At 43.4% G+C, this 25,163-nt stretch overlaps 2 protein-coding genes across 5 annotated transcripts; both read right to left on the reverse strand.

Moving 5' to 3' along the window:
* Positions 1-555: 555 nt before the first annotated feature.
* Positions 556-14,941, reverse strand: LOC106607146 (transmembrane protein 184B). 2 transcript variants are annotated; one of them, XM_014203774.2, is made up of 10 exons: positions 14,484-14,941; positions 11,880-12,116; positions 10,619-10,784; positions 4,870-4,960; positions 4,585-4,660; positions 4,402-4,493; positions 3,850-4,019; positions 3,494-3,688; positions 3,002-3,028; positions 556-2,576 (listed from the first exon to the last, which is right to left on the reverse strand). In XM_014203774.2, the coding sequence occupies exons 2-10, from the start codon at positions 12,114-12,116 to the stop codon at positions 2,350-2,352; spliced, it is 1,281 nt and encodes a 426-aa protein (XP_014059249.1). In that variant the 5' UTR covers positions 14,484-14,941; the 3' UTR covers positions 556-2,349. The 2 variants fall into 2 exon arrangements, with proteins under 2 accessions (XP_014059249.1, XP_014059250.1); XM_014203775.2 differs by lacking the exon at positions 3,002-3,028 and having other exon boundaries at positions 14,484-14,938.
* A 150-nt stretch (positions 14,942-15,091) lies between these two features.
* kc1e (Casein kinase I) lies at positions 15,092-25,011 on the reverse strand. Of its 3 annotated transcripts, NM_001140384.1 has the most exon segments (12): positions 15,092-16,745; positions 17,070-17,922; positions 18,052-18,118; positions 18,439-18,578; positions 18,999-19,188; positions 19,826-19,974; positions 20,138-20,308; positions 20,520-20,748; positions 21,155-21,303; positions 21,593-21,703; positions 22,205-22,295; positions 24,754-24,913. In NM_001140384.1, coding segments are annotated over 9 exon segments (1,248 nt in total). In that variant the 5' UTR covers positions 22,281-22,295; positions 24,754-24,913; the 3' UTR covers positions 15,092-16,745; positions 17,070-17,922; positions 18,052-18,085.
* Between the last annotated feature and the right edge of the window lie 152 nt (positions 25,012-25,163).

The following is a 25,163-nucleotide window of genomic DNA, read 5'->3' on the forward strand; positions in this document are numbered from 1 at the left end:
TTTATTTAGAATTCAAGGCACACTTAACCAGCATGGCTACCACAGCATTCTGCATCGATACGCCATCCCATCTGGTTTGGGCTTAGTGGGACTATCATTTGTTTTTAAACAGGACAATGACCCAACACACCTCCAGGCTGTGTAAGGGCTAATTGACCAAGAAGGAGAGTGATGGTGTGCTGCATCAGACGACCTGGTCTCCACAATCACCCGACCTCAACCCAATTGAGATGGTTTGGGATGATTTGGACCGCAAAGTGAAGGAAAAGCAGCCAACAAGTGCTCAGCATATGTGGGAAATCCTTCAAGCATTCCAGGTGAAGCTGGTTGAGAGAATGCCAAGAGTGTGCAAAGCTGTCATCAAGGCAAAAGGTGGCTACTTTGAGAAATCTAAAATATATATTATATTTAGATTTGTATAACTTTTTTTGGTTACTACATGATTCCATATGTGTTATTTCAGAGTTTTGATGTCTTCACTATTATTCTACAATGTAGAAAATGATAAAAATAAAGAAAAACCCTGGAATGAGTAGGTGTGTCCAAACTTTTCACTAGTACTGTATTTAGTGGACCCTGTAGACCAGGATTTTTTAACCCGAAGTGGACCCTGGGCATGTGAGAGATGGGTCGTGAGTTATGAGAATACATCTATAATAACACACTATTTCTTCTGAATTTGGGTCGTTAGAGGAAGATTTGAGTCACTGGAGGACGGTAAAATGTCTAATTTGGGTTTCAAGATAAATGTTTAAGAACCCCTGCTGTAGAAAAGCACTTCACTCAGGTATTCAAATATGGGTAGTGTTCCTATTTACATTTTCTGTAAAACTGCAGCTTTGGAAATGACAGTTCAGTGAGAGGGTTTTTTTATGAGTAAAACGTTTCAAAATTATCTGTTTGTATGTTGTATTCAGCAAAAAGACCTCTCAAAGGAAAAAAATCTATGAGGCTAGTGACACTGAGCAGCAACATAGCAACCCTAACAAGACAAGAAAACAGCAATGATAAAGAAAGCAGGTATATTCAGGCATAACTGACCTATATTAATGCTGAAGATATACATAGGCAAGGCTTGGCTATGTATTCAAATAAACTATTTCTGCTCAACAAGCTCCTCCCAGAGGCTGGGCTGGAAATCTCTCTGCCTCTTGCCACCAGGGGGAAGAATTGCTTGGTCCCCATACCCTTGACAACTTTACCGAGTTTCTAAACCCAGATGTGCAACATTGAAGTCTTCCAGGAACACTTGCGAAACAGACCAGGCTGAGGTTTGAGATGAGAACAGTGAAATTATTTTATTTTTTTTCTCAATCTAAAGACACAACATAGATTCGAGCCAATGTCTTAAGTAGTTGAACATGTTATTACTCCAACCTCGTCAAAGTGACAAACTGATACGTTTTCATTTTCGTCCAAAAAACATTATCAATAGACATCCTTTGATGAGACAGTTCGGCGCGATATGACCTTCAGACCAACGTGATGGTAAAACATGCCTGATCTGTGCCGCACATAATGCCCCAAGTACGGGATTCTAATCCTGTCTGCTGCGGCCGGGTCCAGCTCTGCTAAGAAGCCCATTCCTCTTTAATCTGAAATCCGCACCAAACCTCTGTCAACAGCTGTTCCCTCAATACGTCACCAACAACAACCATAACATTCCTGGGAGACACCCCAAATGACCCCCAAAACCCCCCAATTATATTATCCTCACTGTACCTTCCTGTTCCTGCCAACACACACTAACACACATCATATAATAATAACCTCCCTTCATAATAGATTAGTTTAAAATGAGAAGAATACCATCAGGTCAATAAACATCAAAATATTCAGTGATTTCAGGGTCCCTTAGTGTCTTATCCAAGTCACTCTGAAATCTTAAGTTAGAGAGGGTCCTGCTGACTAAGCGGGATCTCCCTCTATTTGGCAACATTTCAGCAAGAAGCAGAGCTGGCAGGAGGGTGAGGGGGGATGCTGTATAATTGACAATATTTCAATGGCACTGATGTCAATGGCATGCAGGTTGGTGAGTGTTTCTCTGTGTGGTAGGCCTTTTGTAGTGTTAACACACAGCCTGAAGACACCTGGGAATGGTCTATGCACGTATGTGTGTGTATCTGTATTGATCCATATTGGCAGTGGTATGTGGCAATGGACCTCTATGTAGTAGGTTGCTTGTATTGTCAATAAAGACTGAGAATATGAGTACTATGTTCATGTACGCAATGAAGTGGATCAGCCAAAGGACTCAAGCCTGTCGATTTGGTACGGCACTATAGTAGAGTCCATAAAGCCCCTCCTGTCTCCCCCCCAGTAGTACCACCGGTCGGTGTGTAGAGGGGCTCAGAACTCATCGTCGGAGCTGAGCAGCAGGGTCTTCTCGTTGTCGCGGGTGCTGAGGTTGCTGTGGCTGCGAGACACCGGCGCCCCTCCACGCTGCTCAAGGGTGGACTGCTGTGTGTACTGCTGGTAGGCCGGGGAGAAGTTGTGGATGGCGTCCTGCACCATGTCTCCGGGGTTCATGGTCTCCTTCAGACTGCTGGAGATGCTCTTCATTGGGGCGCAGCGACCTGCCGGGAGAGGATGGAAATAGAGGGAGGATAAGGGATAATGGAAGGAAGAGTGGAACCCTACAGTGAGCAACCTGAATGCCATAAGTAAACAAAATGGAGGATCACATAATACTACTGAACCAAAAAGACAGCAACAGGCAGTGGAGCTCCTAGTGCATTGCAAGGGGTGAGTGAACTCATACACAACACAAAATAATACATTGAAAAAAGCAGTACATACTGTACAATAATGGCAATACAAATGTATGACAGCACTGAGGATGCTCAAAATAAATTGTTTGTACAAAATAAAGCTCTATATATCTCAGAAACAGTTAAAAATAATAGAATAACAAAATATGAGCACATCACAGAAATGGAGTCAACCAGAAAGCACTGTGGCAGTGAGAAGCCAAACACAGCTGAGCTAGTGGTAGACCTACCGTACTGTCCATAAATAGGAAAGGACCCTTATAGTGCAGCACAAAGAGAGACAGGTAAAGAGAGAGAGGAGGGACATAAGAAAATATAAAAGGATGAATATTGAACAATAAAAAAAGAGAAGGGTGAGAGAACAGAACAGGAGAATAAGGAAGAGATGGAAGATAAATGAGAGGAGAAAAAGGGATTCAACAAAAGAAAAATAGTGTAAAAACCGAGAGAGTGGAGAGGACAGAGAGGGAGAACAAAAGAGAGGAAGAAATATTTAGAGACAGAGGGAGCAGGTCAGTGGAACAAAGTCCCTGAAATAGACTTGAAGAGCAACCATGGAGAACCAGTGTCCTGAATCCTCACTGAACACAGTTCCAGAAACATAAGCAACTGCTTGTGTCAGGAATACACACTAATATGCTAGTGATGACTTGATTTCTTTTTACTTAAACAATTACAGTTTTATCTCTCATCTGCATGGATAGTTCCTTCTGTATCCTTACCGTAGGAGTCCAGCCTCTTGTCCATGTAGACCTTGTAGGTGAAGGCGTGGCGCAGGGCCACAGCGGCAAAGAACATCTCAATGCAGATGATAAAGTTCTGGTAGCCGGCGGCGACCGTGCCCTCCCCCACTGACACTTCGGGAGAGTTGATTTTAGGGATGGCTCCACACTTCTCCAGGATGGCCAGCAGCATACCTTATCCCCCAGAGAGAGAGGGAGAGAGAAATCGAGGAAGGAGGATAAGAGTACTGTCAAATCCCATTGTGTGTATTATCTGGGAGAGAGGGTCGGCACACTTGGATGCAGCATTATCTATGATACATTGTGTGTGTGTGTCGATCGAGAGGTTTCCTTACCCTGCCAGAAAGAGAGGAAGATGACAGACTTGACCATGAGGAACTTGAGCATGGGGCTGTAGGGGACCAGCAGGTTGCGGGTGGCGAAGTAGAAGAGAAAGAGGGCGTAGAGAGACAGGCTGACAGAGAAGTTATAGATGATGGTCACATACAGGTACCCACTGGCCACACTGGAGAGAGAGAGAGAGAGAGAGAGAGAGGCACAGCCAGCTATCAGAACAGTGTCAACACATAGAGATGTCTTAGCACAGTCTTGTCTTAGAGATTAAGTAATATAATTCCTACTCTGAGATGCTTGACAACTACAACCCTGACATTTCGGTGAAAACAGATTTATAGCCAGAAGAGTGTAAATGTAAAAATCATCTGTGAGAACAAACAAATAACATTTAAACTGTTCATACAGAAAAGTACAGACTAGTAAAGATATTATAGACAAACATGAATCCTCTGTGGCTTTTGAAACAATTCACTTTGAGGTCAACACAGGTTAAGCAAATACTCTGATATAGTATAGAGTAGAATGAGTGAGTGTCCCATAGCCCTACGTACTTGAAGTCTCCATCTCTGTACTTCCCAAAGGCCTGCAGGATGACCGTGATCATGGCCATCAAAGGCTTCACCACACAGAACTGTAGAGTGGCCTGAGAGAGAATATGTAATTCTGTAACAACTCTGTGTTCATATGTGAGGGTTTCTCACAAGTAATGTGTGAGAAGAAGGCTTTCACTATACCTGTTTGCAGAATCGGAGGAACCCAATGGAGTAAGTCCTTCCCCAGAGACAGCAGGTGCCGTACACACAGCTGGACCTGTAGACAGCCAAGACACAAGCATTTGGTAGTCTGTGTTCTCAAGATCCAAATGGCATGAAGAGGCTCAAACCATACAATAAAGTATTGATATACATTACTATTCTGCAGTTGTGGGATGTTTGAATGACATTCTTGGATTGTACATGAATTGTCTTTTTTCTATTTTTATAAGAGAGGACAAAGAGTAATAATAGAAAGAGACTCACTCAATGGGCTTTCCTCTGATCTCAGCCATGATGGCGCTCTCCCCTCCAAGGTACTCATAACACAGGCTGAGGAAGTTGTAGATCACAAACGCTACAGAGGAAACACACACAAACACATGTAAGCCGTGTCAGAGAGTTGAGAGAATATGAGGGTAGTTGCCACTATGCAACTACAGCAGTCTTTCGGGTTAACCCAGCAAAGCTTTCATATCCAAAATCAATCTGTCTGTCTGTGTGTATTTGGTCTGTTTGGACTCTGGGCATCCCTTGAGAACCCAGAAACATTTATGAGAAAGAACACTAACACACACAGAAGTAAACATGTTCTATCTAGAGGCATTGGCCATATTCCTCTCTACAGTATTAAGGCCTTGGTCCCTATTTCCCACGATGTTCCTCTCTACAGTATTAAGGCCTTGGTCCCCATTTCCCACGATGTTCCTCTCTACAGTATTAAGGCCTTGGTCCCCATTTCCCACGATGTTCCTCTCTACAGTATTAAGGCCTTGGTCCCCATTTCCCACGATGTTCCTCTCTACAGTATTAAGGCCTTGGTCCCTATTTCCCACGATGTTCCTCTCTACAGTATTAAGGCCTTGGTCCCCATTTCCCACGATGTTCCTCTCTACAGTATTAAGGCCTTGGTCCCTATTTCCCACGATGTTCCTCTCTACAGTATTAAGGCCTTGGTCCCTATTTCCCACGATGTTCCTCTCTACAGTATTAAGGCCTTGGTCCCCATTTCCCACGATGTTCCTCTCTACAGTATTAAGGCCTTGGTCCCTATTTCCCACGATGTTCCTCTCTACAGTATTAAGGCCTTGGTCCCCATTTCCCACGATGTTCCTCTCTACAGTATTAAGGCCTTGGTCCCTATTTCCCACGATGTTCCTCTCTACAGTATTAAGGCCTTGGTCCCCATTTCCCACGATGTTCCTCTCTACAGTATTAAGGCCTTGGTCCCTATTTCCCACGATGTTCCTCTCTACAGTATTAAGGCCTTGGTCCCCATTTCCCACGATGTTCCTCTCTACAGTATTAAGGCCTTGGTCCCCATTTCCCACGATGTTCCTCTCTACAGTATTAAGGCCTTGGTCCCTATTTCCCACGATGTTCCTCTCTACAGTATTAAGGCCTTGGTCCCCATTTCCCACGATGTTCCTCTCTACAGTATTAAGGCCTTGGTCCCTATTTCCCACGAGCAGGACACTGATGTGCTGTGTCAGTGCATGGGCCAGTGCAGAAAGCAAAACAAGATGAGAGACTGAGTCATTGTCCCCAATGGCCTCTGGCTAAACCGCCCTCCATTCTAGCTTGGATCAACATCGTTCTGTCCCCATGTGTGCACACAAAGCTACCCTCCCCCACTGTGTGTGTGTGTGACGTGTATTCCAGAGATTCCCACATATTGATATCCATCCAGCTGAATGTTTAGTCCAAAACGATTCAGTTACCATCCTATTTAACAACACATGCACAGTACTGGTATAATCTAATACGCGCCTGTTTATTTGAATCCATTCATTAGCATAAATTATTTAGCTAAGAGATTTGAATGGTTCATAGAGATTTCAATTGATTTGGAAATTAAATAAATTGTTTCAAATGAACAGAGCACAGTTGTCAGACTGAATCACTTCCAGTTCATCGGGGCAGAAGAGGCACTAGGACTTCTCTCTGTCTCTCCTTTGGCTGTGAACACTGTTATTGGTGTCATTGACTGGGAGGAATGTGGTTTCAGCTGCTGTCCCTGGTGTTCAGTCCATGCTAATTTCAGGGTGGTGAAGCAACTACAGGACGAATCAATCCTGAAGCTTAGCTGCTCTTTCTCTTGTTCTGGCATTGGAAACTCCAGCCATAAAGGACCCCTGCCTATTCCATTTGCTTTCCTTGTATATTGTATTTGCACACATATCGCTGCATAGAGGTCTGAGTAGACAATAATGGGAATCCCAGTGGCATCCTTATGGTAATGACTCCTGCTATTCGAATGTTTGCAAGCATGCATGTATAAATACACAACATCTCTCTGTGTGTGTGTGTGTGTGTGAGAGTGAGAGTGAGAGAGAGAGAGAGAGAGAGTGTGTGTGTGTGTGTAACTTTGACAGCACTGAGGCCCTCTATATTCAGCAGTGTGGAGCCCTGGGGCCACAGCTGCTGCCCGTGCGGTGTGCCATGTGCTGGCAGGGAGAGCCCACTGTGTGCAGCCTGGCTGAGCTGTCAGCTCCCCTGCCGTCAATCCATGCACTCTCAGCACTCACACACATCATACAGTACACACACATACACACAGTATTCTCTCACGCATCGTAGACTCACACAACTCTTTGACACAAGGTAGACAAAATGTGCAGCGCAAAACACTCGTTCATGCATTGAGCACACCTTCGCACTGAGATCCCTTTTTCCCCACAGACATAGGGTTGTACATTGTACGTACAATAGAGTTTGTCAGGAATAATTTGATGGCAGAGACAGGTAAGCAAGGGGCACACCTGTCTGTATTATGTAACCCATGTAACAAAATGCTAATGCCAATTTCTGTTGATGTTACTTCTGTTGAGATACAGCCGGCTGATACAGAACAGCCAGACAATTTATCTGTTCATAAGTGAGTGGTTTCTAAAACTCTTCTCAAGGCTTCAGTCGTTTGCATACTGTTGCTAGGGAACAGGCTTCCCCTCCCCAGCAATCCCAGCAGGCCTTGGAAACAACAAGAGAACAAAGATGGCCACTCTCGTAAAGGCAGAGAGACCGCAAAGGCCATCTGTCACTAGGGACAGAACAGATTCCCACACACTCGATACTACGGACCAGGGGTTGGAACCGGTTCAGAGAACAGAACTAAAAACCGGAAAAGAACTACATTTTTCTAGGAACAAAATCAGAACCAGGAACGAAAGTGATCTATTCTTCTCCGGAACAGAACCATTATTTTAAAAGCATGGGGACCGTTTAATAATGTCCCGGGCATTTCCATTTTTTTTAAAGTCCCACATAATAAACAAAGCGCCTATGCAAAGCCCTCCCTCTGTCAATCAGAAACTTCTTCCAGTGTCGTCCTTCTAGAGGTGTGCCGAGTAGTCGGACAAAACGAGTATAGTAACAGATATCTGCAATTTTTTGGAAAGGACTTGATCAGAGTATTTTTTGTAATTATCTTTCTCATGTCAGTCAAGTGAGGTGCTGCATGGTCTAAATAACTCAACTGGCCAGTTTGCCTGTCTTTAAAGAAAAGGACAGGCTGTACATTGATCCTGCTACTCTGATTGGATAGAGTGAAGCTGTATTTCTCTGTCCACTTGCTTCATAATTTCACCCGATCACGTTCACTTCTCTGTTTCGGTCTGATCATTCTGACTGCTGCTGCCTCCTGTTAGCCTGCTACTATGATAAATCAAATGGCAAAGGCGTTTGGTATCAAGCTATCAATGTGCATAATATATAACAATCGGGGCGAGGGTAGGGGAAAAAGATTAAAAATGGAGTCCTATATCTCCTTCTCTAACTTTAAGCATCAGCTGTCAGAGCAGCTTACCGATCACTGTACCTGTACACAACCAATCTGTAAATAGCAAACCCAACTACCTCATCCCCATATTGTTATCTTGCTCTTCTGCACCCCAGTATCTCTACTTGCATATCATCATCTGCACATCTATCACTCCAGTGTTAATGCTAAATTGTAATTATTTCGCCTATATGGCCTATTTATTGCCTTACCTCCCTAATCTTCTACATTTGCACACACTGTACATAGATTTTTCTATTGTGTTATTGACTGTATGTTTGTTTATGTGTAACTTTGTGTTGTTTTTGTCGCACTGCTTTGCTTTAACTTGGCCAGGTAGCAGTTGTAAATGAGAACTTGTTCTCAACTGGCCTACCTGGTTAAATAAAGGTAAAATAAAAAATGCTGACGTGCATTCTGATTGATAGCAAACTTGTCTGGCCGCTACAAATTGAGGACACACAGACACACCGCTCCTAATCTGCAACTTGTTTGGTCTGTAAACGTGCAGGGAGATAAGTAGATGTTGGCAAAATACCGAAGCATATTAAAACCTCTACGTTTTCCCCGATCACTAGTATCATCCGATCTGACTATCAACTGTAAATTTATGGATACAAATACGAGTATGGCCATGTCGGCCCAAACATACTGCCTGCCAGCTGAAAATGTTTGCCAGTGTGCGTGTAGACTACCTGCCCCTCCCCTCTGAAGCATAGCTGTAGCCTACTGACGTTACAAGTATGATTCAGAAGATTGGGAGAGATATTTTGAATTAGAGAAGAATGGATTAACTTTTTCATTGTTAGTTAGGGATACTATAGTTATCAAATTTCACATTGGATTTATTAACTACAAAAAGGTAAGACGTGTTTTTAATTCTGGTGCCGCTCAGTACACACAAGCTTGTTAGCTAGCTCTAAGCCAACTCTGAAGTTCAAAGAAATAAAAGTTCCTCTTTAGAAGCTGCTCCTCCGTTGTTACAATTCTGTGGGCTTAATTCAGATAATGCATGTCATCACAAGATGCTCAGTGCTTCTAGCCAAGTCTCTACCCACCCACAAAATGTCAGTTGCACCTCGTGTCCTACACTTGTCTTTCCATCACGCATGTAAACAGCTCTCTGAGCTATAGCTTGCCCGTTCCATAGAAAGCTGCTCTATCCATACTGCATACTTGGTGAAGTAATTTAATGTTGAGTTAGATGTAAAAAAAATATAGATATTTCAGAGGTTTAAAAAGGAACGATTTAAACCTGTCATCTTTTGGGGTCGAACCGGTTCAGAACTTTATTTTGCAGGTTGAAAAAGTGGAATGGAATGAAAAAAAAAATGTTTCTATTCAGAACAAAACGATTGTAAAATGATTTTGTTTCCAACTCCTGCTACGGGACACAAAACAAGTGCACATGCAAAAACACAATCATCGAACGTATGTCTACCGAAAATGTGTTGAGTACTTGTGCATCTCCGATGGAGTAGAACGTACGTGTGTGATATTACTTAAAAAAAACACAGAACATGTAATAGCACAGAAGAAAGATTTCGGCCTTAACAGTGTACTGCAAACAATGGAATGCACCTGTGCTTAGCGCAAATACATTTTTCCAATGCAACATCAAACCATAGACCAGCAGGATGAGCAACAGACCACAAACCATGTCTATCACAGCTCTATTTGAATGTAAAAGAACAAAAATATAAACACAACATGCAACAATTTCAAAGATTTTACTGAGTTCCAGTTCATTTAAGGAAATCAGTCAACTGAAATAAATTAGGCCCTAATCTATGACTGTTGGTTACAGATACCTTTAAAACAACGGGCCTCAGGGTCTCGTCACGGTGTCTCTGTGCATTCAAATTGCCATCGATAAAATGCAATTGGGTTCGTTGTCCATAGCTTATGCCTGCCCATACCATAACCCCACCACCACCATGGAGCACTCTGTTTACATCAGCAAACCGCTCGCCCCCACACACGTGTTCTGTGGTTGCGAGGCTGGTTGGGCATAATGCTAAATTCTCTAAAACAACATAGGAGACGGCTTATGGTAGAGAACTGAACATTCAACTCTCTAGCAACAGCTGTGGTGGACATTCCTCCAGTCACCATGCCAATTGCAAGCACAGTATCTCTTCTCTCTAAAACAAATATACTTGTATGTATTTTATGTTTCTCAAGGTATTCTATTCAGGTAAGAGTCATACACCATTGATAGGGTTGGAAGGTTCTCACCTTCGTAGCAGTCGCGGACCGTGTCAAAGTAGACGTAGTACTCTTCGTTAGTGAAGAAGAGGAGGCTGAGCCACGAGTCAAAGGCGTAGATGGGAACGATGAAGAGGATGCGAACTATGTGCCTCTGCTCATTGGGAGAGCTGTAGTAGCGCAGGTGCATGTAGATCTGTCAAAGGGAGAAAGATCGGGAAAGATACATAGACGAGAAAGAGAAGGACAGAGTGAAGAGGGCATCATTTAATCTCAGCTCCTAAAGGACCTGGCTAGATTATAATGTACTTCATTGTAGGAGAACAATTTAAAAACTTTAAACGTGACAGTTAAATAGACAATGAAGTGAAAGGAGGGTAATTGTGTTTGAATATTCAACAGCTTCCTTCTCCCTGAGAGGGACCACAGCTCTGTCAACGTGAGCTAGCTAAAAATGGGCTAGCTGAAACAAGTGTCTCATGAAATCAATGTGTTTTCACTAGGGCTCAGTGACTGTGACTGTGGTCCTGCCCATATCCTGGGGAGAGCAGTCGACATCGTGCGTGTGTGTGTGTGATGAGTGGACCTGTGTTGTGTTTTTCCATTCGGATGAGCAGGCTCTGTCATCAGTACCTTTTGTCTACTTCATCCTGTCCCAGGTTCCCACTTACACAATGCTACACCTATCACCTTTCCTGGCCTGGGCACACACACCTTTGGTAAAATAACAAACAGTAGGGCGCTCGCACACAGAGAGCACCGTACCCAGCTTTGTTGCTAGGCAACAGCCCCGCTCTCTGATGTCATTGCAGAGCTAGGTACACCTGTTGTCAGAGCGACGGCTCATCTTTAACCCTTTGTGTGAGCAGCAGCACACAATGGAGAGGAATCATTAACCTGGGCCTTTCAGTAGCTCTGAACCTACAGGAGGTTAGTGGTCTGCAGGCAACATGACTACATATTTGAAGACCTGCCACAACTACTTTATCATGGCTGAACAGCCTGAGCTGTTCCAGAGTGCATAATCAACCTGGACCTGGCAGGCGTGAGGAATCTGAAGGGATGCCTTGATATGCTTCTGCAGTTACTATCTGCAATTTGATTTGTGCATACTGAGATTACTACTGTAGGCACTAGGCATCCATCTTATGCAGCAGTGAGACCACACTAACATATGATTTGAGTACACACAGTTGAAGCATATGTTAGATGCAGCATGCAGAAAAACATAGGAGTGTGTGTGTGTGTATGTATGTATGTGTGTGTGAGAAAGAGTTCGCTAGCCCCTTACCTGGTGGCAGGTTATTAGCAGGGCTGTCCAGACAAAGAACCCTGACACGGTCTGGGCAGTGGAGGTCATGAGGAAGTATGGTTCCTCAGGGGTCACCAGGGGGGTGTCTGGCACCCAGGAGGCGTTGGAGCCCAACGGGGCCGCTGTGGTCGGGGACCCTGGGGCCATATCGGCTGGGGAGTCATTTTCCATTCGATCTGACAGGGGCATGCCACGTCTCCACAGCTCCTCCATCATCTGGAGGGAGACAACAGGGGGATATGGTGGGTTTTGGGTTTTCCGGATATTCACAATCACATTAACAGAAGTAACTAAATATGTAGAAAAGGTGGAGCTACATTAAGGAACAGTGTGCCTCCCAAGGGACCAAAACCCTAGTTTCTTTCAAGGTTATCGAGCACATTATACACATGGATGGTTGTCTCGGGCATACCAATAAAAACCTACTACTTTATTCAATTGAACAATTAAAGCTGAAACTAACATCCTAGTGGACAGAGAAAATCTAAATAAGATAAGGAGAGGAGAGAAAAAGAGGGGAACCAGAAGGAGCTGAGTGAGGGGGGAGAGAGAGAGAGGAACCAGAAGGAGCTGAGTGAGGGGGAGAGAGAGAGAGAGAGAGAGAGGAACCAGAAGGAGCTGAGTGAGAGAGAGAGAGAGAGAGAGAGAGACAGAGAGAGAGAGAGAGAGAGAGAGAGAGAGGAACCAGAAGGAGCTGAGTGAGAGAGAGAGAGAGAGAGAGAGAGAGAGAGAGAGAGAGAGAAACCAGAAGGAGCTGAGTGAGAGAGAGAGAGAGAGGAACCAGAAGGAGCTGAGTGAGAGAGAGAGAGAGAGAGAGAGAGAGAGAGAGAGAGAGAGAGAGAGAGAGAGAGAGGAACCAGAAGGAGCTGAGTGAGAGAGAGAGAGAGAGAGAGAGAGAGAGAGAGAGAGAGAGGAACCAGAAGGAGCTGAGTGAGAGAGAGAGAGAGAGAGAGAGAGAGAGAGGAACCAGAAGGAGCTGAGTGAGGGAGAGAGAGGGGAACCAGAAGCAGCTGAGCGAGGGGAACCAGAAGAAGCTGAGTGAGGGAGAGGGGGACGGAAGTTGAGAGAGAACACAGGGACAGAGTGAATCAGTCAGACAGAGCGAATTGGTGTGACATGGGCTCAGGGCCCACTGACCCAAATTCTCCTTCTCCTCCTGGTTTGAGAGCAGGGGTGAGCATAGGAGAGCCACAAATACACAAAATAAATCTCTATGGAGCACACTGAAGGACAGACTGGGTATATCAGTGCCAGTGGGACATATAGCTAATGAGAGAAATGCATTGAATGACAGAAAAATTGTCAACATTTATGATGTTGGTTTGAGTCTTTTAGCCGTCAGCAGCACATGATCAATTCTCAAAGTCAGCAAGGTGACAGACCCCTATTGCTCATTAGGTCTGTAATACTGATGTATTGCAGAGTAGCCAGATAGCAGTTTTCTAATGGGAAACTGTAGGCTAAGTGGTCATTAGAAAGATGGACAGATTCTCCACACCCTTGTTCTCAATCCTGTCATTAGTGATGCTCACTAGGTAATGTGATTGCTAGATTATCAGTCTGGAGTCCAATGATGGCAATAACCTAATCATTCAGAATAAAACTACTGATTTAAAAAAAGGGGATTCAATTAATATACATGGCTAAATATAGGCAGGCCGTGTCCATGGGTGACTCAAGCTGCTGGACGAAGCCTGCTGTATGCATTACATTTGAGGGGACAGTTACATTTGAGTGTCACACTCGTTTCCCTCAAGTTGGGTTTCTCAAGTAACTATTGGTTTGTGATAAGCATAGACTATTGACTGATGACTATTGAGGTTGAATATCAGCAATATGTAGGCCTATTCTGTATAGGCCTAGAGAATGAATGCCTATTAGGTTTATAATGTGATTTTCCCATGACACAAATGCTTAATTATTCAAGAAAAAGGGAAAGGGTTGAGACAGTAGTAAAGAATGAAAGTATTGGTCAATATCGATGGCTTCTAAAAACAGCAAGCATGTTATATTTATAAGGTATACATACTGCTGTTCAGTCGTAATTGAGAGCCATGTCTGGTGCATTTCGTTTGGTTCAAAGACCAGATAATTCATATAGACACGACAGGGGAGACTCCATCAATCCCTGCTGACTGAACCTGAGGGTGTATTTCATGCCATCTATTGTACTTTGACCTAAATCCTATCAGTCATTCAACATCGGCTTTTTGACATTGATGCCAAAATAAAACGAGATACATTTCTGCAGTTTTCCTCTCCAGATATACTAAAGGCATAACATACTAAGGAGAATATAGGGCGTTGTAGTGAGAATAAATGAATAACATAATTTCCATGCGGACTTCAATAAAAAAAAACATTAAAACAACAGCAGCTGCCTATTTTCATATGAGAAGAAAAGGCAACCAAAACCTCTTTATGGATGATTTCATTATGAAAATGGTCATTGTACTACAAAGTAAAAACAGGAGCTGAAATTACAGCTGTGTCATCAAGCGAAAGCTACATTCATCGTTCGTTTGTAAACAGTTTCTTTCCATCGATTCCGAACACAAAAACACAGCGCGAACGGTGGCTTACCTGCTCTGCTGCAGTTGTTTGATTTGTGTACACACTGCGGCTGTTTAAATCCAAGCATAAATGTATCCTAAATACGTTATTAGCTACGACAGACACACATTCATAAAATAATAATTCATACTAAATTAAAATTACTACAATATAACGTCAAGTGAGCAACCAATTTAAACCATGTTTACAGTTGTATCTAGCTCGCTAGCTAACGTTAGCATAGCTAGTTAGGTAGCTGCTCGCAAACTCTTCAAAGCCTAGGCAAATAAAAACTTTTGTCTGTACTAATAGTCCATCTCATGTAGAAAAACTTTATTCAGTCACTATCATTTCAAAATAGCATTATCGGGGAACGCTCGTGAATTCGGCTCCGTTATTGCCCTGTATCTCTCCTAGAGATTCACTACGCTAAGATTTTACAGTAGCAGAATAGCGAAACTCCTCCACCGTTCCTACTTTCACGCAGGCGCAGTAGCTTCATCGCCTTGAGCCACTTTCCCATGATGTAACTCGTATATGCCAGCTGGTCTTGCATTGTTGTACAAACCCACATTTCTAATATTTGTGTATGAAGAATTTACCAGGTAGTATGAAGTTAATTCCCTTCAGTAGCTTTGTTTTCATTCGAATAATATTACATATTTTATTGTAAATACATACGTCTTAATGAAATAAAAAACACAATTACTTGCTCGCTCCAAAATAACTTGTCACAAAACATTTGGATAATAGTTTCCCCATTTTAAAGTTAATTTCTTTCACATACAAATCAAGGGGCAACCAAGCTTTCTTCCATTCAATTTCAGTAATATATCCGTTCCAGAAGAATTGAACTTAAATATTTATTAAAATCTATAGAATTAGTCAATGACAAGAACAACATTTTCTTACATAATTTCCCAAATGTAAACCCTGATCCTTTTAAAAATGTATCTGCAAATGGAATGTAAAATATTCATTATTCCTGACATCTTCATGTATTCAAGTGTAGTGACTTATTTTTCAATCTGTAAACATACAATAAAGTATGTACTGAGTTGTCTCATTACTGTAATGAATTTAATTTGAATTTTGAAGAAAAGCATTTTCAGACCCAGTCACTCCTCCATAGTCCCCTGAAATGGTCCTATTTTAGATAATTACATGTAATTTCCCCAAATGCAGTGTACACTTACAAAAAAAAAAAAAAAAACAACAGTACACAAGTGCATAGAACTGAAGTAGAATAGAGCCATTTCAACAAATTACTAAAAAGAGTGGAAGTTTTATTTTTTATTAGGTCATAAAATATACACAAATACTGTTGTAAATAAAGTTAAAGTGTGTTAAAGAACTGTACAAGATATCAGTACACAATACATAAAGTGTATACTCCCCATAACCTGACCAGCGCCATCCCTCCCCGTAGTTACATTGCCACTGGGTCACACTGGCTTGCCAAAGGGACACGTCGCAAACACAGGTCATTAACAGAATCTGTGACATCACTGTGACTGCATCCGAGTCCCAGTTATCATCAATGACATCAAGGGTGCTGGTAAATGACATCCAGGGACCTCTTATTTTGCAATAGAAGGCGCCAATGACGTCAACCCCTGTCAGCATCCCCTTTTTCAAGAGTGCATTTTTTGTTTTTAAAGGAAAAGTAGACAGCCCTATATCAGGTCCTTGGTGGAGAACATGGACAGCCTCCAGGAAAGGCTTTGAACAGAGTGATGGGGAGAAGTGTGACAAATTCTCAACAGGCTATGAACAAACTGCTGGTAATAAAATAAACGGGACAAAAAGAGGAAAAACAAAGTGCAATACTTCAAGAGTTTCCTCATACACAAGAGAAACAAAATTGAGTTTCAAAAAAATAACAGTGAGATGGACAATCTGAAATAATAAGGCATGAGTAATGTATAGCCTGCAGTTTGTCCCCAGCAGCCCTGTGATCTTAACAGGAGACCTATGGAATTCTGAGAGTCCATGCACCAGACCTACACTTCTGACACACACACACACACGACCCAGTTAGCGATGTAAAAGTTTCTAAAATCCCTCCCAATTTAGTACTTAATATTTTCAAAAATTCTGATCCCCAGCCACAATTTATGCATTTAGTATGGATTTTTCTACATTACACCTTAAACAACCAGCCACATTTTGGCTTTACACAGAAATAAAAAAAATATTTACAGTGAAGTAAATTTTTTTTTATTAAAATGCCATTCCACTTCATGCACCCCCCCTTCAATCAAGTACAGAGCTCATCCATTCCCATCAGACCTACAAAAAGAAAAGCATAAAAATAAAATGTAAAAGTTGATGTTAAGAACAATCATGAACATCATAGCCACCATCATTTGCCAACTTGTTCATCGCAGTCTCTGGTCAAATACATTAAGAAAGGTTGTGATTCTCCCATGTCTTAAGAGTGCTGCACAGTCTTAAAATAAGCTTTGACCTTACCAACCTACCAAATATTATGACCAAAGAACACAAATCAAAAAGGAGACCAAAGTGGGAGAAAAAGGGAGGATAAAAAAAAACAAGTGTGGATGAGGTGGTGAATAAATGAGAGCAGGAGAAGGGTAGAAAATGCATGTTTACCTCAATCATTGTGTGAGGTGTTGGCTTTTGGGCAACATCAGTTCCAAAGAGGGCTAAAGTAGAGAATTAGCAATTCAGTAAGAGGTAAAGTAGGGGTAAAGAACCCAACACTATTTCTACACCATTACAGCTAATAATCACTTGCTCTTCCTTTCTCATGGCTTCATCTACCACCCACCCATCTCTCAATCTTTCTCACCATTCCTTCTCTTCAGCTGCATCTTTCCTTTCCAAATTGAAACATCAAATAAAGAAACTAAAATTGCCCAAGCCTCAACAATACCCCCACCAAATGAATATGATCTATTCACAGTAAATCATACCAACGGAGTACAGCCCCTTACTATTCTATAGATGAATTGGTTAAAACATACATGGGCACATTTTGTGTGTGTGTGTGGTCTTTGCAGTGTAAACAGAAATGGCTAAATCCACACAAGCCCAAATTTCGAGTTGACCTTTTCTTGGTTTGGAACACGTTTGTGCCGGAACGATATTTGGCAAAGGAGCACCTGCTTGGCTTTGTGGACCCCCAAATCAGTCTTCTACCTCTGCCAGCCGCCCAGAAAATAGTGGGGGAGGGACAAAGGTGTGTGGCAGGGGGTGCATGATCCAAGCTACCATGGGGTAAATAGGTCAGTGGAGAAGAGGGTGTTATTCACTATCTTATCCTCGTACTATTATAGGCCAGGTTTATCCCATCAAAGTTAAGGTGGAGGGGAGAAATTCCTGCAGTCCTTGACCAACTCATCGGTTTATGATTCTCTGTCCTTTCCTCCAAGATCCACTTATTTGTCCAATTGGCAAAAATTCACAAAAGAAACAAAATTGGGACAAAGGATCTCTTGAAGCCCTGCAATGGAAGATTGCGTATTTAGTCAGATGTGTAGATAGTGTTTTTTTTTGTTATTTATCACCTATCTGACAAACTAGGTACATTTAAGTCCTGTGTGTGTCAACTTAGGTAAAGAGACATCCTCACCTGTCAGTATCCAGTGCATGTGGAGCGGAAGGTTTCACTTCCCCAGGTGCTCAAATGGCATGCTGACCTGCAGAGAGAAGAGGGGAGAGAACAAATGACTCAGAAAATTGGAGTGCAAATGAGAGGGGGCGAACGAGTGCCGCAACTGTGGCACAATATAAAAATAATAAATCAACCCACTGCATGCTACATAATATAGAAGCTAAACACTAATAGGAAGTTCTCTGAAACGTTGACAAGAAATGTAATCTTGTTCTGGAAGGGTGGACATTTTTCCAGTTGATACTCCCCCTCAAAAAGTTGGTCGTAGGAGTTGGCCTCTGGTGCATGGCACCTACCTGGGTTTTAGGGTTTGTGATGACGTATGATGCGGTAGCGTTAGCGTACCTGCGATGTGGAAATTCGGGATTGGTCAAGACGGGCTGTGAGGTCAGAGGATGACACGTTTGCGGGTGCTCCTCGGTGGAGCCGCATGCTCACCTTCCGCTCACGCTCAGCGCGAGAGATAGCCCGCGGCGACGTGTTCCCTGAAAGAGGAAGAATACAAGGGAGGAAGCCATTTAGAAATAGAACTATTGACTTTGCAAACCGTCATTTCTGTCAATGTGTTTACAAAAGTATTTATCTATATCAAAAGCTACTTCATTGTCCCCCGCGATGAAATCGGGGAGTGGTCTGCGGCTTGGTCTCCGTTCGTTCGTAAATTAGTCACCCGCAATCTGACAGCACTGGGACGATTTTGACGAAACTTGGATGAATGATGTCTTGCCATAGAGATCCGGCATTTACAAAATTACACTGATTGGCAGAAGGAGGGAGCTATAGTAATTAACTGAAATGTGTTAGGCGCACACACACACTCTCTCTCCTCTTTTTGGATAATTTCCTAAATGTTTCTATTCCATTCAACTATAGCTCTAGTTAAAAGAGCACAGGTGTGTCCTCACCAGACTGCTGCACCCGTGCGGCGGGGTTAGAGATGGCCTGCTCAGGTCCATTCCTAACTCTGTTGACGGCTGGTGGGTTTGGCCCTGGCGGGAGACCTCGTGCAGCAGATCCCCGAGGGCCTCCTACGATACGCTCGTCCCTTTCGTCAGCTCCCCTCCTCTCACCGTCTTCTGCTGTCCTACTGGCACCCTGAGAGGAGACCACACAGGTTACAGCAAACCCATACCTCTACATAGAACTACATCCAAATCTTTCAGAATCATTCTGGTTATGTGGACACACTGGATAGTGTATACCTTTTTTTTTTTTTTTTGTCATTTAGCAGACACTCTTATCCAGAGCGACTTACAGTAGTGAATGCATACATTTCATGCATTTTTTTTGTTGTTGTACTGGCCCCCCGTGGGAATCGAACCCACAACCCTGGCGTTGCACACACCATGCTGGCGTTGCAAACACCATGCTCTACCAACTGAGCCACAGGGTATACCACTGCTTTACAAGCCTGTTTTTGGAGAGCTACCCTCCTGTAGGTTTTCGATCCAACCAGTTGTAACTAACCGGATTCAGCTTATCAACTAGCTAATTATTAGAAATCAGGTGTGCAAGATTAGGGTTGGAGTGAAAACCTACAGGACAGTAGCTCTCCAGGAACAGGGTTGGAGTGAAAACCTACAGGACGGTAGCTCTCCAGGAACAGGGTTGGAGTGAAAACCTACAGGACAGTATCTCTCCAGGAACAGGGTTGGAGAGCCCTGGTATAGACAGACAGAATGTAGCACTTAGTTCCTTGTAAAGAATAAGAGCTTTGGTGTGGCAAACTCACAAATTTGAGCATGTTCCAGTCGAATACGTAGTCATAGGAGAAGCCTTGTCTGTGGAACAGATTCCTGAAGAGTTGCCGAAGGTATGAGTAGTCTGGCTTGTCGTCAAAGCGCAGCGAGCGGCAGAAATTCAGGTAGGTGGAGAACTCGGCTGCAGACAAGCAATGCCAATAAAAAGGGAAGGTTGAGCAAAAACCCAGGATTGAGAGACTGTGGTATATGCAAACATTTGTTATGACACAATGGGGAAGGAAAATAGTCCACACACATTGATACAAATGTCACAGCCCAGACAGATACTAGCAGTCACTTACAGGGGTATCCTTTGCAGAGCACCTCGATGGGGGTGGACATTTTTTTCTCGCTGATGCGTTCGTACTTTTGCCTCTTTGTGGCGGCTTTCAGGCCTTGCCAGGGCAGAGAGCCCAGGTTGAAGTACATGAGGACATATCCCAGAGACTCCAGGTCGTCACGCCGAGACTGCTCTGAAGAACGGGAGACAGGTTTGAATGATTTGCTATTTACGACATAGACAGGATCGAGTGGTATCAAAATATCTAAGCTAAGGACAAGGGGACAATAGTCACTACATCTCAACACTAGGCATGAGCATGGAAGGGTAAAATGAAATCACATTCATAAAGACATTTAGATATTTCAGCCAAACAGGAGGAGGTGATTTATAAAGTCCCTTACCGATGCCCAGGTGGGTGTTGATGGATGCGTAGCGTGCAGTGCCCGTCAGGTTCTTGTTCTCCCTGTAGGGGATGTGCTGGTGTGTGCGGGCGTCTCTGTACTTCTTGGCCAGGCCAAAGTCGATGATGTACACCAGGTTGCCCTTCTTCCCCAGCCCCATGAGGAAGTTGTCGGGCTTGACGTCGCGATGGATGAAGTTCTTGGAGTGGATGTACTCGATGCGACTGATCTGGAGAGGACAGAGGGGGATTCAGAAGAAAAGGAGAAGCGAGACAACAGAAAGCTCTGCTGGCATGGTCTGTAAAAGCCTTGAAACCTTCTTATAAGCAAACCGTAATTTAAACCCTCCAACAGCCAATGCCTTTCGGGGGCACAACATTGGTAAAAACAGAAACAATAAGTAACAGAACAAATCTGAGCAAAAGGAAGAACAATGAGGAGGACAGGAAGTGGAGAAAGGACAGCCAAAGACCATAGAAGAGTAATACGACTACACAGCAAAGTTAAGAGAAAAAGGGTGACACAGCAGCACAAGCAAAGTTAGGACAGCAGACAGAGTTAGAGGTGAAGGGTATAGAGGACAAACAGTACAATGAACGTTGAGGGGAAAAGATGACACCATAAGAGTTCTGTACCATCTGGTCTGCCAGCAGTAGCACCGTTTTGAGGCTGAACTTGCGGGAACAGAAGTTGAAGAGGTCTTCCAGACTGGGGCCCAGGAGCTCCATCACCATGACGTTGTAGTCTCCCTCTGCCCCGCACCACTTTATCGAGGGAATCCCCACTGTTAGGCAGGCACAAAGAAGTAGCTTTTAGTGTACATCTAACCATAGTTACTTGCGCATACATCTTTTTACGGCTAATGTCATACAACAACAACTTCAGCAAAAGAGTGTTTCAGTGCTCAACACATTTGTGGTGAACATGATTCTGAAATAAAATAAATGCAATAAATGGGTACATTTGACCATTTATGATACAGTCACTACTTACTGATCCCAATACACTCAGACGTGTCAATATGGCATTTACTAATGTTCCTTCTCAGTCACACCCCCCCCCATTCTCCTCACCTCCTCCCTGCATCATCTTGTAGAACTTGCTCTCGATGTGCAGCTGTGGGTGTTTGGTCTTCACACATTCCAGCTTAATGGCCACCTCCTCGCCCGTGGCAATGTTGGCACCTGAGGAAGCGCACACACACACACACACACACACACACACACACACACACACACACACACACACACACATATACACATTAGGGCTAGACTCAGGAGCAACTTGTGAACCATGAACATGGAAAGAAACTCCGGTTGAACACCCAGGGAGTGGAAAGCAACTCCGGTTGAACACCCAGGGAGTGGAAAGAAACTCCGGTTGAACACCCAGGGAGTGGAAAGAAACTCCGGTTGAACACCCAGGGAGTGGAAAGAAACTCCGGTTGAACACCCAGGGAGTGGAAAGAAACTCCGGTTGAACACCCAGGGAGTGGAAAGAAACTCCGGTTGAACACCCAGGGAGTGGAAAGAAAATCCGGTTGAACACCCAGGGAGTGGAAAGGCTAAGGCTAAGGGGAGGAAAAAAGACAATACGGGGACTAGGCCAGTAGACAGAGACAAATGGAGAAAAGGACAAGGAAGAAGAGAAATGCCAACAGAGGGAGATGGAGCACTTCCACTTACCAAGGTAAATGTCTCCAAAGGACCCACTCCCTATTTTCCGTCCCAGTCGGTACTTGTTCCCCACTCTCAGATCCATGGTGTTGAAGGTTCACTATGGACACAGAAGACAAGAAGAGGCCAAGATGTTACGAGGCAACCATGACCATACAGTCTTATATTGTACACTTGGCATAGGCTAATTTGCTAATTAAAATAAACAAATGATACAAATACAACATAATTCACTAGACCTCGAATCGAAGGCAAACTTTGACTAACGGAACATTTCTTCCTGAACCAGCGGTAGGCCGTCTTACAATGGTCACTTTGCACATTCCAATAAAGGATGGCCATTAACTGCAAACAACTAAATGAATTGAGTGAGTGTGTAGCTTGAGCGGGTTGATTAGCAGACAGCTGTCTGGGTTCCAGCGATCGGCTACACGATTACATTTGTAGGGCTGCTGAGGAGAGGTGGTACAGAGAAAGTGGGAAATACAGAGGGAAATATGGAAGATGAGGCCTGAAAGAGAGACAAGAGTAAGAAAAACAACATATCTTCCTGGAAGGGCGCGGGAGAGCTCCCCAGAGTCAGCTGGGGCCTGGATAGTAGAAATTGGCAGACACGAGGGAGGGAAGGAAGTGAGTCTTCTGAGCCAAAATGCACATGACACAGGAGTAGGATCATCACTTATTTAGCACCCTCAACCACGCCATATTCTGCAGCCACTGCAAAGGCGCTGCTGCGTGGGCTGTATGTGTGTCAAAGCCCAGAAACGACTCTGTGCAATGAACTTTAGAGCAAGACCTGGAGAAGGATGAGGCATCATTTATAGAGCGCCACACCAATTTAGGTGGCCTAAGAAAAGCTTTTTCTATCTCTCAGTTGACAATGTAGTACATACAGATGGGAAGCATGATTCAGTCAGTTCTCATTAATAAACTACTACAGAGCTTTTCATTGTATGTGTATGACCTTGTCATGTTTTTCCTATGATTAGGCCTAGGCCATTCTACAACACAAGCCACATTATACCTCACCATGATTACAGGTCTACTTCCTCTCAACATAATACTTTGGAAATGCAAGTAGCTCATGACAGAGCAGAACGAGGAAGAACGAGAAGAAACATTCTCAGTCAACCTCAGTTTGTGGGTAATGGGCATACCAATTCGGGAATGGAAAAAAAAGTCATCAATTGCGTAGGACTAGTTGTGCATATTTAAACTACCAAGGGGGACCAAATATCTTTCCGGAAATGATTCCAAAGAATGGGCATGAGGTTCTCTCCATTGCCTGTGGTGTTGTCAGAAGAGGCATCAGCTGACTAGGTGACAGACAGAAATACAGATGTGATGGTAGTAGATGGATTAGGGTTAATAAAGGGTTAGGTTTCATTACAACAGAGCGTTCCAACTGTAGAGACCCAGCTCAGGCCTAACATTAATCAGGGCCTATGTATTAAACACCATAGATGAATTGCTTTGTCGGGAATAGTGACATTGCTTTATATCACACATTGCTCCGTGCATGACATTCAGCTATGTAATACTGTCAACTATAGTGTGTCACAGTGCAGAAAATCCCAATGGTCTACCGCTGGATATTCAGTTTGTAACATGGGACTTGTGATAATTATTTAGCGGTTGATTAATCCTACTGGGTCATGTGAGGTTTTATCAATAGATCACAGTTCAGAGCCAGACTCTATATTTTGGTAGGAAACGATCAGGACCTGGTAACTACAGTGTAAACCGTACACTCCGGCACCATGTATTGCAATATTCAACCATTACCACTATTCCCATGAAACCCTACAGAGTATTTACTGACTTGAATCATTTCATCAGTGTGGGCCTGTAACCTACATAGAATTACAATGCGTTCTCTTTAAGAGAAATTCTGTCTTAACAAAAAGCTAGGAGGATTTCACAACCACATGAAGAGAGGCTGCCTACATAATGCCAGTCTATTTCACCTAGTGTTAACGTATTAGCTAGGTACGGCAACGTGAAATGTAACATTTGTATGGACAAAATCCTTTTATGGATTGGAGTATCATCAACCCAACTAAACATCTTCTCACGTCACCTTTTAGAAAGCTGTTGGTAACAATCAAAAGGGAAGTATCTCAACTAGGTTGAATAGTTGTGACATTTACGATCACTCAAAAGTCGAACTGGTTACAATAATAATAACAACAACTACCGTACACTTCAAACAAAAGGTTGCTACTGTGACAATACCAACTGACCGTATACAGCAGTGGTTGTGCCTAGCTAGTAAGTAGCCTGAGAATACGCTTGCCGCTACAACCATGTACCAGTCATTCACACCATTTTAAATGCCTTCAAGCTTCACAAATAGTTGACAGTGTATACGATCATGTAACATTTTGACTTTATTCTAGCCGCACCCTTACACTGGGGTACCTACCCTATGGTCTCCAGTGATAGCCATCTCTATTCGCCCCTCCCCCTCTGCGACGCTCTGAATACAAGACTCCGGTTCGGTCGAATCAAGTTCCCTGTCCCCCCTGGTTTCGTCGGTTCCCCAGTACACTACTCACACGATATTAGGTTTATTCGAGAGGTGGTTCAGTGGCGGTGCTGATCCGAAGGATGTCAGTCAGACTGGGCCCCGGGCAGCGAAGGATGGGAACGGATTCTGGTGGCTCTCATACCCCAATTTTCCTTTTGCATCGGCTGTACTCCCTGTTGATAGTCCCTGTGAAGCTTCAATACGAATGGCCGTCTCTATCAGAGTTCTGTCTCCCCCTCTCGTTATTTGCAACGCACCATTGACAACATCGATGATGTCAGAAGCACCCGGATTGCCTTAAAGAAATAGAACAGCTACAACTGTAGACATTCTTAAATGTTACACATTTGAGGAATAGGCAGCCTCAGAAAATAGATGTAACTGAATTCGTGAAAATAGGCTGCATTTACACAGGTAGCCCAATTCTGATATTTTTTC

This window comes from Salmo salar, chromosome ssa06, assembly GCF_905237065.1.
Source record: "Salmo salar chromosome ssa06, Ssal_v3.1, whole genome shotgun sequence".
Lineage (NCBI taxonomy): Eukaryota > Metazoa > Chordata > Actinopteri > Salmoniformes > Salmonidae > Salmo > Salmo salar.